Here is a 14,911-nt window from a genome sequence, read left to right as displayed (position 1 = left end):
TTATTATTATTAATAAATAGTAATTAATTCAATAAATAAATGTCTATTACAATTTAATTTTAAACTTAAGTTAATTATTTTATTTTTAAATTCAAAAATTCCCGCCTTTTTTTTTTAAATTTAAATTTTATCGGCAATATTTTGATTAACATTAATTAAAATTAAAAATTGTTATTATTAATAATAATAATAAAATAAGGGCGGGGTTTTTAAAAAAGTAAATCCGCTACTGCGAAAATGAAAGAGAAAAGAAGGGAGTGGCGGCCATTGCTAGTGGCCGCCATGTTTTTCACCAAGTGGGGTGTTTAGAAGGCCGGGGTGAAAAAATCATCTCTCAGGATATGCAGGTATTTATTAAACCCTTTCTGATCAATCAACACATACTTAATAAATATAAAAACATAATTAACACAACTATTGACATTTAAATATTTAAATACTAAAAATATGAAGCAACGTCATTAAGCTAAATTGCAGTCCGTGTCGTTATGAGTCACGTACATACCAAACGCGTAGTCTACACGACAAGGTTATTTACTAATTATTACCAAGTATTTTCGTGTGTTATCACAACACGTCTATGGGTTATTGATATGCTCTTGTCATTATTAAACGTCAAATTTAAATGACAGCTGAGTATATTGACAGTTTGTTTTTATGGGATATTTTAATTATATATTTATTTTTACAATTATAATATTGCGTTAGTCATAGAGATTGCATCATTTTATGTTCATTATTTGTCTAGTTTTTTTTTTTTTTTTTTATTATTAACGTACTATTCTTTTTGACATTACCATTATTATTTTTATATTGTTATTAATTAATAACTTTTTTTTTATTCCATGCCCTTTTAACCTTTGCGCGGGATTATTTCACTGTACGTTTTCTTAACGTTATTTGTTGTGTGCCATTTTTTTTTTTTTTATTGATATTTTTTTTTAGGTCAATTATTTTATTTGTTATAAATAATAAACATTTTTGAATTCAATGACATTGACTTATAATTTTAAAAAAATTGAACTACGCAAAAATTTTAGTTTTTTTTTTTTTTATCTTTTATTCAAATACATTAAACTTTTTTACGCAGAACTTTAATTCTTACTTTTTTTTTTTACTGCAAAATAAATTGAACACTTGAAATTTAAATGTATCTCAAATTATTAATTCAAAATTTAAAAAATTTATCAATCATTTAAATTATGGCTCGGTCTATTTTTGGCTGAAAAAATCAACAAAAACATTTCATATCAAAATTTACTAGATCTGTACTTAAATTTTTGTAAAAACTCGAAAACTACACCAATAAATTGCCCGTAATCGTCAGAATATCGAAAGCGCATCAAAATTTCCCACTAGATGACGCAATGACTCAATTCTCTGCTTTTACGTATTTTACGTATGCTCGCGATTTTTCCGAGTAGCAAAACCATTAAAATATAAAACGTGGGCTAAAAATAAGATTTTTACGCACACTGACGTCACAAATTAAAATATTTTAAATTGGTGAACAAAAGGGCGCAATTTTGAATTTGTTACAAAAAATAAATTGTAAATAATGAAAATTTATTTAAAATAATTTTAGCGTCAAAATGGGAAGGAGATATAATTTTTCCTTCACTAAGACATGCCATCCTATCAAAGACAACGGAACCTCCACCCAGGTACCACAAACGGAACTACAGTAACTTGATAAATAAAACAAAACAAAACAAAACATCAACATCTAAGAACTAATTTAAATAAAATAAACTAAAGAAATAAAACAAATTTAAATCTCCAACTGAATCTATATATTTAATTTAAAAAAATTCAAGAATCAGGAAAAATAAATTAAAAAGCTCCATCATTAATCATCAAGATTGAACAGCAAAACGTGATTTAAATAAAAGTGATAAAAAATAAAATAAACAAAAGTTTAAGGTAATTACGGGGTGGTGGTTTACCTTTGTCACAATTGAGGACGGACAATAAATTTAATTCAAAAACTAATAGGTGAGTTTATTTATTGTTTATTTTTTTATTTTCCACAGAGAAATTGTCTGACAATTGATATCAATTAATCAGTGAAAAATTCATCATCGGTCGTTTTTTAAATTAAACACCTTTTCCCGCGCTATTCTAAATGTTACTCAAAAATAATTTTAGAAAAAAATTATTGACATCAATTGTCAGCAAATTTCTTGAGAGAACATAAAAATTACGACTATTTCTTATCAATAATTTATAATTATTATTCAGACCAGACAATTACAAGTACAATAAATGAATATTTATATAATTAGTAATTATGCTTATAGACACTTGTCTAGTGTTAATATTATGAATTATAATTATATCAAATATTGCTTCATACATTTATAATTTATCCAAACGATAGAATTATTATTATTATTATTATTATTATTAAATACTAAAAATATGAATATTTTTAATGAGTTAATTTATTTTATAAATTATTACTTCATATGAATAATTAAAATATATGTCTGCGAATACAAAAAAAATTACATCTATATTTACATGAATTTATTTTTAATCTTCCGCCCGTTTTTATTTTAATTAAATAATTATTTTTATTAACAAATTGCAAAAAAAAAATGAATTTTTTTTCTTTTTTATATTATTGTTTAGAGAGATGATCACCCCGGAGGCAGTGGAGTTATCAAAATTAAAAGGTTCATGGTGTAGATTGGTGCTCAGGGAATGAGGAATCCGGGCCTACGTTTAGTCGGGCTTACGACGTCACCAAGTGGTGGCGGCGTATTTGGCACACGGGCCGAGGAGGAGTTGCGACATTGGCTTGAATCACGCTTGGATGCATTGGGTATAGACCCGGTTGCGTACTCGCGTTTTGTACTTAGCCTTCTACGTCGTCCCCCCGACTCGGCCCTGAGTCCTCTCGACGAAGACATTGACTTTGCTGTCGTAAATAATCGTGCTACTGCTGGCGGAGGAAGTAGTACTGGAGCACGTCGACATTTAAATTATCGTGTCAGACCAAGGGCCCGGATATCTGGTGATCGTGATCAGCGACGTGCTGTTGTTCAATGTCTTACAAATGCTGCTGATCAGGTAATTTTATGATTTTTTAAATGTATCCATGTGGGTACTCAATCGACAGGAAATTTTTTTATCTATTCAACTAATTGAATCATTTCCCCCTTCTTCCTTTTCCATTTTTTTTTTTTTTTTTTTTTTCAGAAATGTGGAGTCGAACCATTGGTTGATGAATTGTGTGCAAAATTACGCAATCTCGAAGGTAGCAGTGGGTCTACAAATGATACTAGTGACACTGAAAAAGAAGAAAGTAAAAGAAAAAATCTAGAAAGTGTTAATAATATTAAATTTGAGACCTTAACACCTCGTGATAAAGCGTTAAGATATTACGCAGCTTTTCCAGCCTTACAGCCTGCCACCCCAAAGAAAAATAATAATAATAATAATAATAGTAGTAATAATAATAATAATAATAATAATAATAATAATAATAATAATAATAATAATAATAACAATATTAATAACAATAATAATAAAAATAACAATAATAATCACAAGAAAGATAAAACCTACAGTGCCACCAATACGATTAATAATTTGAATAAAAAAAATTTCAATAATAAAAATAAAAAGAACGAAAAAAAAAGAAAACCTAAAATGTCCATTGTAAGTATTCTATTTATTTATTATAAAATAATTAGATCTAACTAATCACAATTGTAATTATTACAGAGAACAATTGATCGTAAAGAAGATAAAGAAACATTTAGATTCGCAAAATCAATGGAGCGTGAACGTGACAAGGAACGTGAATTAGAAATGGATAAAATAAAATTGGCACAGCTGCAAGCTAAATTTGATGAAAGTCTTGAGGCACTTTGGGATAGTGGACCGGGTAATGCTGGTGATACTGCGTCAATATGGGCAGCTCCATCATTATCAATACCATCGGGTCCATTGTGGCCCGTTGATCCAACAGAATTATTGATATTACCCATTATTAATGATGACGATGATGACGATGATAATGGCATTGCTGATCATGATGATAACAATAGTATCATGAGTTGCAAAAAAGTAATAAATAGTTATAATAATACATCATATTATTATGACAATAATTATCATCACCATAATAATGATGATGATGGTACTATTGTTGATGAAACTATTATTCCATGGGACATTGGTATTATTGGTGTTAGTAAATTTATTGATGATTCTAAAGATAAAATTGGTAAGTTTTTTTTATATAAACGTTGATATTTACAAAATTTATATCAATTTGGCTGTCAAGTTTTTATTGAAATTTTTTTTTGTCAAATGTAACACTACAAGGAAATTTGATAGTAAAAATTGTACTTTTAAATTGACATCAATTTGCAACCAAGTGGCTGTTGAAATAAATAATCATTTTTTTTTTAGATTATAATTTAAATTGGTCTGATTATGGGGGCGATGGACCATGGAATTGGAAAGATCTTGGCAATAATTTGATAACAATTGATAATCCCAAAATAAATTCATTCTATTCATCTCCGCACGATGATATTAATTTAATAATAAAACAACAACGACAACAACAACAGAACTATCAACAATATGATTACAAAGAAAAATTAAATAATTTAAAAAATGAAATTGATGTCGATGTTAAAATTAATAATGACGCTAATAATGTTGTCGGTGTTGTTAATAATGATGCTGGTGGTCATAAGATTGAGGATGTTAAAATAAATAATGAGCAAGAACAAAAACAAAAAGTTGACAATGAAAATAAAGTTATTCAAGTTATTGGAAATAAAGAACAATTAGGAATTGATATTAAAAATAAAGATGATGCTGGTAAAATAGACAAAGTTAAAGAAGAAAAAAAAGAAGAGCAAGAAGAAGAAGAAGAAGATTTATTGACATCAGCGCGTACTCATTTTCGTCCAATAAAAGACGATGGTAATTGGGCTGATGGTACAACATTTCCTGTCAATAATAATTATGAATTAGTTAATTATCGTCGTTCATCATCTGGTAATATATTATATCTACCAAATGATGATAATCCATACATGGAATATCATGAAACAATAATAACACCATCAGTATCATCATCAGGAGCAACTCGTACCACTGATGGAGATCAAGAAACAGCAGTTAAAAATTTTACATTAAAATTTCGTGTTAAACAGTGTGATAAATCAATACAAACCGATCCCATTAGATCACCAGTTAAACGTCGGATTATTGCTGAGACTAATCATCATTTTTATTATACTAAATTGATACATGATCACGACGACGACGACGACGATGATGATGATGATGATGATGATGATGATGATGATGACGATGAAGAGGATGATGATAATAATACTGATAATAATGATGATGATAATGATAATATATTAACAAAAGAATCTTATGATACTGAGAAAGATTCTTTTATGTTAGACCGGAAGCATTGGATTCAACCAAGTTTATCAATTCTTAACGATAGAAAACGGTTAGTATGAAATTTAAATAAATTTCGAAATTAAAAATTTATTAAATCGATTTGATTTTTTTATAAAAATTGTTTTTATTATCAGGAGACACAGCAGTAGTTTCAATTGTCGTCCATTGGCAGCTTTACGCCCATTGACACTTTAAAAAAAATAAAATCATCAGCAAATGGATTAAACCATCAGCTTCTTCAAATCACGTGGAGGATAATTATATTTGAACCCAAATATTAATTAACATAAATAAAAAAGAAAGAATTAATCAATACTTTAAACAACAGCATAAAGATAAGTACCGCAAAAGTCTACATAAATATTATTTATCAATACAATGTAGTATGATCAATCGATTTAGTGATCATCTAATGATCAACCGATCGGAGTAGTTAATTAATAATTTAAAAAAAATAAATAAATAATAAAATAAAAGCATAGTAAGGGAGTCCTCTTGGCATGTGGAATTTGTTATGCATGAAAGGAGGCACAGCTAGCTCCCTTGCATAATTATTTAAATTAACTAAATTTATTTAAAACAAAGAAAAATTTTTTAAAAAATACAACTGTCTCTGATAATTAATTAATTAAATATCGTGTAAAAAAATCAATTAATTAATTAATGAAAATAAAAAAAAAGCTTTAAACGTCGTAGTGATAGAGAAAAAATTGAATTAATTAATTACAAATAACGTAATTGTTAGATTAAAAATTATTTATTAATAAATTATTTGAGAGAGCTTGTAATAATTAACTGAATAATTTGTTTTTTATTAATTAATTAATTGATAATTGTTTAATTGATTATTTATTTAAAAGGCGGGAAAATCAAATATTTGAAAATACCTTTTGAATAAAATAACGAGACAGTAAAAAAAAGTAATAGACGGAAAGAAAGTTATTAATATTATTCCGATTATTAATTATTATTATTATTAATTTAATTATTATTAGTGAGCCCTTAAATAAAAAAAAAAAATTTTTAAACAACGATGTGCGTTAATAACAAGAAAATACAAAAAAAATAAAAAAAAAAACAAAATAATGAAAAAATAAAAAAAAATAACATATTGAATAATAAACAAAGAAATATATATGCAACCTCACCTCAATATTTTTTTCGTCGGAAATAATAAAACATAGTTGAATAATATATTAAATATATAAATAATGAGGTGACTATTTGAGATGTGGATTTTTTTTTCGAGTGTTTATGTTATCCTGTCTAGTTAATTTTTTTTTTAAGTTTCAATATTAATCAATAAATAATTAACTTTCTATGATAAATATTAATTTTTAAAATATCAATAAGTCAATTTTAAATTATTCTGTTGAGTTTTATTTTTTAACAATAATGCTGATTAAAAAAATGAATTAAATTATAATTAACGAGATAAATTATCAAAATATTTAATTTCGTCGAAATTTTTTAATTTATGATTAAAATTTTTTTAAAATTATTAACTTTCTGTTGTTAATTAAATTAATAGAATTCTAGCAATGAAATTCTGATTCATGAAAAAAAAAAAAAAAAAAAAAAGGAAATGAACAGAAGGTTAATAATTAAAGTTTTTAAGTAAAAACAAAATTTCATGTTTTTTTTCTTTTATCGTATATATAATAAAATTATTAATTAATCATTAATAAATAAATAATGATTAATCGTAATTAATATAATAATGAAATAGAAAAAAATAAATAGTAAAAATTATAAAGAAAAAAAACCAATACGATGATTTTTTTTTCTTTATAATTTTGAATGATTTTTTTTTTGTTTAATTAATCATGTAGTAACCCTTTAACGATTTATTAAAATAGTTGAGTCGATTAAAATAATAATTTTGCCTTATTAATTAAAAATATACTTTAGTAATTGAATTATAAATTTATCGTTCTAATATTTAAAATAATAGATATATGTATATCTACATCTCTATATATCGTTAAAGGGTTAATAGTTTAATTAATTATTAATAACAATATCGCCTTATTAATAATTAATAAAACCAAATTAATTAATCGATAGTTGGTTATTAATTATTATCATAATAATAAAAAATATCATAATTTAAAGCCCCAACTAATAAATTAATCATCAAATTAATTCATTGATAGAAAAAAAAAATTAAGAAGAATCTTATTAATTAATTTATTAATTAATACCTTCGTAGTCAACAAAATAAATTATTAACACATTCCTAATCACCTTACAGCCTTTTCTGAAACCCTTAATAAAAAAAAAAAAGTCGAAAAAAAAAAAAATTAAATAATTAAAAATAAAAAAAAAAAAAAGTCATTTTCTGATTCAGTCAAAAAAAAAAAAATTATTTTATTTGAAAAAATTAAAATTTAAAAATGTACTCGTAATTATGTCGATTATTTATTTAAAAGTGAGTGAAAATAGGGAAAGATATCAGTTGTCTATATTTTTATTATCAATCGACAAATTACTTACTAATTTAATTTGCAAAAAAAATATCATTACGGTTGAATTTGTGACAAAATTTCCAGTTGATTGAGTACCCACATGAATATTTTTTAATCAAGTCAGTGGTGACGATTAATTCGCGGACGAGTCGCAGACAGTTAACGAATACATGAATTTATTTAAATATATCGATGTTGGTATTCATTTTAAAGGAAATTTTGTCTGCTTTGAGAAAGTGATTTTTTTTTTTTTATTTAATAATTGAGGCAAAAAAAATTTTGTAGGCAATTAATTTTAATTACTGAACAGTAATAATCTATAAAGTAGACAATAAAAAGTGTTTGCAACAATAAAGTCAGCGATTAATTAATTATTAATAAACTCCCAGACAACTGATACCTTTTAAAATAAAAGTAATAAATAAAGAGAGAGTAATATATAGAGAAAATTGATGAGAACTAGACACGATACTGAAAAAAAAAAAAAAAAAAAAAAGGTAGATCATGTTTATTATTATTAATATTACAATTACTATTTTGTTGTTTTATGTGTTTTATTTATTTGAAAGTTTCTTCTTGTTTGCGAAAAAAATTTAAAAAAAAAAAAAAAAAAAAATAAATAAATAAATAAAAAAAAAGAATTACAAGCACGCAAGATGAATAATAAATAAATTGATGAGTGATTAAAACAATTAAATAATCGAATGAAATAATAAAAATTTTATGTTAAAAGAACAATTGAATGGAAATGAATGAGTAAAATTGATGGAATTAATTTAAATAAATAGACCGATGGAATGAATTATTTTAAATTCAATTGACAAAAAATAAAAATAAATTATTAAATGGATAGTGTGTATGAAACTTGTGAAATAAAATGATGAGAATGAATAATAAGTTTTTTTAAATTTTACATTAACTCGAACAGGTTTAGGGAAAACATATTTTTTTTACAATTACTGAATTTTTTAAAAATCTTTATTGATAAAATTCATTACATAATTTTTAAAAATCCACAAAAAATATCATTTTTATTTTATGAATTTTATTCTTCTATTGATACTACGACAGAAGTTTTTATAATCCACAAATAAGTTAATACTGTATGGTAAATTACGCAATGCTGGATATTTATTTTAATCACAAATATTATTTTCACACAAAACGTGAAATATTTAAAAGTACTATTTTATTACCGCAAATTTAAACTTTTATTAAAATTAATAGTTTTTTTTATTACCACATTTTACGGTAATAAAATATTTTTAAAAATCATAAAAATTTCACACAAGTGATCTATTTTTATGATTGTGAAAAATTACACAATTGATTAAAAGAAAGTACTCAAAGTAATTTTGCTATTTAAAATTTAATTGCAACTTATGTATTTTAATTATTGGTAGCTTTCGAAATTCTTCTTAAAGCCGGTTTTACCTTAAACTTTTTCGGCTCAACGTTATCCAATGATCCGCCATTTTCAAAGTCTTTCTTAAAACGCATGCGTGATCTATAACGGTACCACCAGTATTGTACTGCCAAGGTAACAATAGCACTTGCAATACCGACCCATAAAACAATAAAAATACCCCCAAGATTTTTAATATCAATACCGTCGCTTTTATTTAGTGCCTGAGGACACCAAGGCTGTCTTTTCGGGTTATCATCCCACCATTTCTTCTTCAATTCCGACATTTTGTCCTCCGCCAATAATTTTACTATCCTGCAATTGCATTTAAAAAAAATAATTATTTAAAAAATAATTATTTATGTGATAAAAAATAATTACGCCTCGTCAAATAATTCCTTAAGCGGTGAGCCTTGTTGTACGGCCATGGCGTATGGCTTTCGTGAAAATTCACCCTCGAGTAGAAAAAATCTACAATCTGTCATAGCTAAATAACGTAGAGTTGTAGCTTCAGCAATCAATGCATAACTCGAATCATTTGGATATGGTGGTAACCCTAAAACTCTATCAATTCCGTCTTCTGTTGATGATGGAAATCCATATTCAGCCATTTGTGCTAATAATCTTGTGTGCTCATCATCCACTGGATATTCCCAAATAGCTAATGCAGCACGTTCTCTATCTGTTAGACTTTCATTTAAACTTATATCTTTCCAAACACTATTGAAAAAATTATTTTTAAGTTTAAAATTATTAACAAGTACTACTTTATCAAAAAAATCCATTTGGGATTACATGGGAATCCATATAAATCTATACAGGAAATAAAAGATTTATATAGGAATTCATGTAATCTTAGTTGGATTTCCATACGGATTTTTTGTGATAGGGTAGAAAAATTAGGAGCAGCATTAATAAAAAATAAATGATATAGATATAAAACTTACAAATAGAAACGTTCCTCAATGTCTTTCAATCGTTTAAAATAAGTGTAAGCATCGGATGGTCTAGCAGGACTATACATAATGTCAAATTGTTCTTTGAGATCATCCCATGATTTGAAAATTGGTTGTAACCGGGAGACTGTCAAATAAGCTGCTAAATTTGCTGAATAAGCAGCAAGAGTTATGAAGCCAAATAACCACCAGATGCCAGCGACCATTTGTCCGGATAAATTTTTTGGCGGAATACCACCGCCTTGTGGTGACAATGATGAAAATACAAACCAAAAGCTGTCTATTAAACGAAATTTACGAACGTAATTATGACTGAAACGGCCATTAGGATCATTACGGTAACTGTAGGGTGACCAACGATCAAAAATCCAAATTAATATACTTGATATAAAAAAACCAATAATAGCACTTGACCATACTTTTATACTCAATGATCCTACAAAACTAAATAATTTTGTTCTGTCTAACAAACGTTTAGTTATTGCTGAATAACCAACAGGTTCATAAAATGGTACCGTGAAATCAATAATATATTCACGGGCTGCTGTTACAGATATTGTACCCAATGCGATATCAGCATTATCTAACAGTAATTCTTTAATCATTCCGTCCCAACTACCATTTACATCCATCGTTCCAAATTTATCATCAGGTGATTCATATATTTTATATTCAAATCTCATAAATTTTTGCATTTCTTTTAGCATGTCTATGCAAATACCTTCCCAATCGTTTGTTTCATTATTAAAATCAATAAATGGTGGTCTACGTACTGTGACAATACGATAAATTGGTATACTGTCATAATGAGCGAGCGCTGTGTCGATATTTTCTGTAAGCTAAATTTTTTTTTTTTTTTTTTTATTTAAATTTTCCATTGCAAAGTAAAATTTTCTCCTTTTATCAGTAATCCTGATAAAGTGATTACTGATTAATAGTTAAAATTATTACAATAACTTTTATATTTAAATATAAATAGCTTACATCAAATGGTGAATGAATTTCAGCATTCCAGAGACCCAAATCGTCCGAGTAAATGGAATTTCCATCTCCAATAACAACCATGCTGATACGCCTATGAAATTCCGCATGATGCTCGCCATTATTTTTACCCCAATGAAATCTAGTGAATGTTGATTTGATTCTATTTGTCGTAGCGTTTCGTAGTTGTGATAGTAAGTCAAAATTACGTATTGGTGTGTTAGTACCGTTATATTCATCACATGTAAAGTACCGGGGTTCCTTTGGCCAAAAATTATTTTCAATAGCTGATCTGATGGCTTCAACGCTAATATAAACAACGTCGTAGTAAAATGTTGATGCTAACCAGGGTGCGGGTAGAAGATTTTGGGCAGTAAGTTTACGAGGATATTTTTGGTTTGATGCTATTCCTTAAATTACATAAAACAAAATAAATAGATTACATATAAAAAAAGAATAGTTTTTAATAAAGCATACTAACCATATTTACGTCCAGTCAAATTTTTATCATCAGCGACGTCAAGGTAATTAGTCAAAGTGTTTTCCTTGCCAAGTACAAAGTAATTCACGATATCAAGATCATTAATATAGTTTAACTGTTTGTCAATATTGTCGTTATTGATTTTAGCTTCGACAATAACATGCCGCGTTGAAATGTTTTGCTGAAGACTCTTATAAGCGGGATCCCTTATGTAATTGCTGTCAATAATTATCGCAGCATTGCTCGCGTTTATTTCACACTCAAGTTGACGAAATGCTTTAGGTATAAGATTAACTGGTGGCATTATCTGAATCAGGTAATTTTTTTGGTCGGCTGTCAAATTTCCCCAGTGTTTTACATCACTCTGCTGACCATATCGCCCGGAAATTTTCGGTATCCCAAGAAAAGATGTGAATATATCAACGGTTTTGGTAGCAAAGTAACCGCGCGTTGTATCAATAACTAAATCTGGTACACCAGGACCTCCCTTGCGAACTATCGGATCCCAGACAGCGCAAACTTTTTCTAAAGCCGGTTTCGGCTCGGATCCATTTATCTGGACAACAATTACATCACCTAATACCGTTGGATCGTTATCTTTGATATTTGATAATGCATTATTGAGGCTGTTGTTTGCTATATTGTTTTCCTCGTCATTGATTATAACTAAAAATTTAAAAAATTTTGCAATAAACATCAAATTGGGTGATTATTGAAACTTTAATTATTAAAAAGAGTAATAATTAATATAAATTGAGTATAAAAAATTCGAAAAAAACCCCGGGAATATATTTAAAAACTGTCAGATATGTAATTTAATTGGATATCAAAATTTTTGACTTTAAATATAAATAAAATCGCACACAAAAGTCAAAAAAATTAATAAAATTATTTTAAAAAATACGTTACGTACACAAATTAACTGGTCTAGCAGTATTTTGCGGTTGACTTTGTTGCAGAGTTGCAACTAAATATTGTGTTAAAATAATAACCAAAATATTCCGCTTATGGAAATTATACATGACGATTGAAGATCAGGAAGACCATCAGGAACTAGCTTCAAGTATTCGGAGATACTGAATAACGATGGCTTGAATCCTGACAGACCGGATGCCCGGGTAAATTGTATTTGCATATCGGTTGCCGTGGGGATGACCCAACAGATCCACCACATTGTCTATTTTCCTTTTCCCGGGCAACATTTTATTCTTCCCGGGCCTATCAGCAATAGTGTCCTTCGGCTGACGTGTCCATTACGCCTCTTATTACTTACCCGGTAATTGCTATTGTTTTTACTTTAACGCATTATTGAACGACACGTAAGCCTTGTTTTTCTGAGAGCTATGCGGCATAAAACTACGAATAGAAAAGTAGGAGTTGGAAAATTATAGGTTTTCAAGGTTTTTTTGTTTACTTACCATGAGATTGATTACCGTTAGTTCAATAAAAAATAAATTTTAATAAGAATTTTTTAAATAACAAATATTGGGTTATATATATATATATATATTTAAATCAGAAAACACCTGAAAATTTCGCCCAAAAACTATAATTATAGGAAAAAAAACGGAGTTTTGATTTTTCCCGCGGCACGAAAGATTCGATAGTGGAAGAAAACACCATCGACATTTTCCTCTGAAAATATACTAAAAATTTCAATAGATCTGGAAAATGATTCACCAGATAATTGAGTCTAAACGATCATTTATAGGCGAGAAAACAGAGTTTTGATTTTTCCCCGCGGAAAACGACAATATCCATATATTAATATCGATAACCGATTACTTAGATGTGTATAAAATGATGATATTAGTGAAAATACTAAAATAAAAAACAATACTTTTATCCTCAATACATAAAAAATACCAGGAGGTTTAGAATTTTATTAACAGATGACACTGACAGAATGATTTCGATCTAGACATTGTTGACTCGTGTTTTTTTTTTTTTTTTTTTTTTTTTTGCGAAATTATAGTGACCTATGCTTTGTAACTCCACACAAAGCAGCACAAGATCTTAGAAAAAATAATCAAATCATGAGCTTATAGAGCAACAACTGCACAGGCGCGTTCTGGGCAACCTTCTGCACTAGAAAAATGATCATAGAAGTTATAAAAATCCGTGGAGTCTTAGCAAGAGAGCAGGCAGCGAAATTTTTTTATCTGGATTTTTGGGAAAAAGGATTTTTTACATTCATAGCGAAAAAATCATAATATAATATTTTATTCTTAAATTATTTATTTAAACTTTAACAATTTCCATGACGTGTTGTTATCACACTTTACACAGAAATACAGATTTATTAATAAACAATCATATAATACACAAGTACATTTTTTAAAAATATTTTAATAATTATTTCTTAAATATTAATATTTTAATAAAAAAAAAAAAAATGTATACTGATTAAAGCTCAGCTTATTTATAAATAATTATTCTCATTTCATTATAATTACAATAAATAATCTAAATTTAAAATTAAAAGACTCTCACCAATATTATTTCAATAATTAGCTCCAAATTTATATACTATTCGACCTAATTAAAAAAAATCTTTCATAAATTCATAAGCCCGTTTTATTTCTCTAATTATCATCGGATTATCTTTTCTATATATTTTTTCATAATATATAACGTGGAATTGTATGCCAGCTTTTAAAATATTTATTTATTAAAAGACATTTAAAAAAATATACGTGCAGTATTTTATCAAAAAACTAAATATCATCAGTAATTTAATTAAATAACAAAAAAATAAATTAACTTGTAGAAAAGTAGAAAAATGTTACTTTTTTTTTCCGAATAATCTTTTAATTAAAGTAAAAATTAAAAGTCGGATATGTTAATGCATGTAAATTTAATTAAATGTAGACAACAATGGAGTAAAAAATTTTTTAGAAAATATCCTAAGGATTTTCGTAATAATGATTAATTTTTTTTTTTAGATTTCAACCTTTAAAATTTGTGCGTTTTTACGTGCGATAAAATTTCACTCATTTTATTTTTATTTTTATTCAAGTGTTTCAGAAAATATGGTTAAATACCGAGTCTTGGATTCGAACCCTTGACCTTTCAGTTTTGACGTTCAATGATTCAGTCCACACGCCAATGGCGGGCGACGTTATCAGATTCAAGTAAAATTTAAAAATTTATGTATTTTTTCATTAAAACA

The 14,911-nt window shown here is 26.9% G+C and overlaps 2 protein-coding genes across 2 annotated transcripts; one reads left to right on the top strand and one right to left on the bottom strand.

Annotated features, from left to right (window-relative positions):
* Positions 1–261: 261 nt before the first annotated feature.
* On the top strand, positions 262–6,987 carry LOC103572577 (probable WRKY transcription factor protein 1). The gene is made up of 7 exons (XM_053738302.1): positions 262–347; positions 1,586–1,995; positions 2,635–3,075; positions 3,205–3,666; positions 3,733–4,237; positions 4,426–5,497; positions 5,583–6,987. Exons 3-7 carry the CDS (start codon positions 2,707–2,709, stop codon positions 5,641–5,643), a joined length of 2,469 nt encoding a protein of 822 aa, XP_053594277.1. The 5' UTR covers positions 262–347; positions 1,586–1,995; positions 2,635–2,706; the 3' UTR covers positions 5,644–6,987.
* A 2,132-nt stretch (positions 6,988–9,119) lies between these two features.
* On the bottom strand, positions 9,120–14,013 carry LOC103572578 (ionotropic receptor 25a). Its single transcript, XM_014439600.2, has 6 exons — positions 12,653–14,013; positions 11,740–12,405; positions 11,262–11,668; positions 10,269–11,116; positions 9,703–10,041; positions 9,120–9,636 (listed from the first exon to the last, which is right to left on the bottom strand). The coding sequence occupies exons 1-6, from the start codon at positions 12,759–12,761 to the stop codon at positions 9,306–9,308; spliced, it is 2,700 nt and encodes an 899-aa protein (XP_014295086.1). The 5' UTR covers positions 12,762–14,013; the 3' UTR covers positions 9,120–9,305.
* Between the last annotated feature and the right edge of the window lie 898 nt (positions 14,014–14,911).

Source organism: Microplitis demolitor, chromosome 4 (assembly GCF_026212275.2).
Source record: "Microplitis demolitor isolate Queensland-Clemson2020A chromosome 4, iyMicDemo2.1a, whole genome shotgun sequence".
Classification (NCBI taxonomy): domain Eukaryota; kingdom Metazoa; phylum Arthropoda; class Insecta; order Hymenoptera; family Braconidae; genus Microplitis; species Microplitis demolitor.
Note: the sequence above shows the minus strand (reverse complement) of the source record. Positions and strands in the feature narration are given on the sequence as shown.

Excerpts from the sequence above, each read along its gene's own strand:
- LOC103572577 (XM_053738302.1), top strand. The coding sequence starts at position 2,707 with ATGAGGAATCCGGGCCTACGTTTAGTCGGGCTTACGACGTCACCAAGT. Across the intron at positions 4,238-4,425 it reads TGATTCTAAAGATAAAATTG|ATTATAATTTAAATTGGTCT; the intron begins GTAAGTTTTTTT and ends TTTTTTTTTTAG. Across the intron at positions 5,498-5,582 it reads ATTCTTAACGATAGAAAACG|GAGACACAGCAGTAGTTTCA; the intron begins GTTAGTATGAAA and ends TTTTATTATCAG.
- LOC103572578 (XM_014439600.2), bottom strand. The coding sequence starts at position 12,761 with ATGTATAATTTCCATAAGCGGAATATTTTGGTTATTATTTTAACACAA. Across the intron at positions 11,669-11,739 it reads TTTGACTGGACGTAAATATG|GAATAGCATCAAACCAAAAA; the intron begins GTTAGTATGCTT and ends ATGTAATTTAAG. Across the intron at positions 10,042-10,268 it reads ATTGAGGAACGTTTCTATTT|TGTTTGGAAAGATATAAGTT; the intron begins GTAAGTTTTATA and ends TTTTTTCAATAG.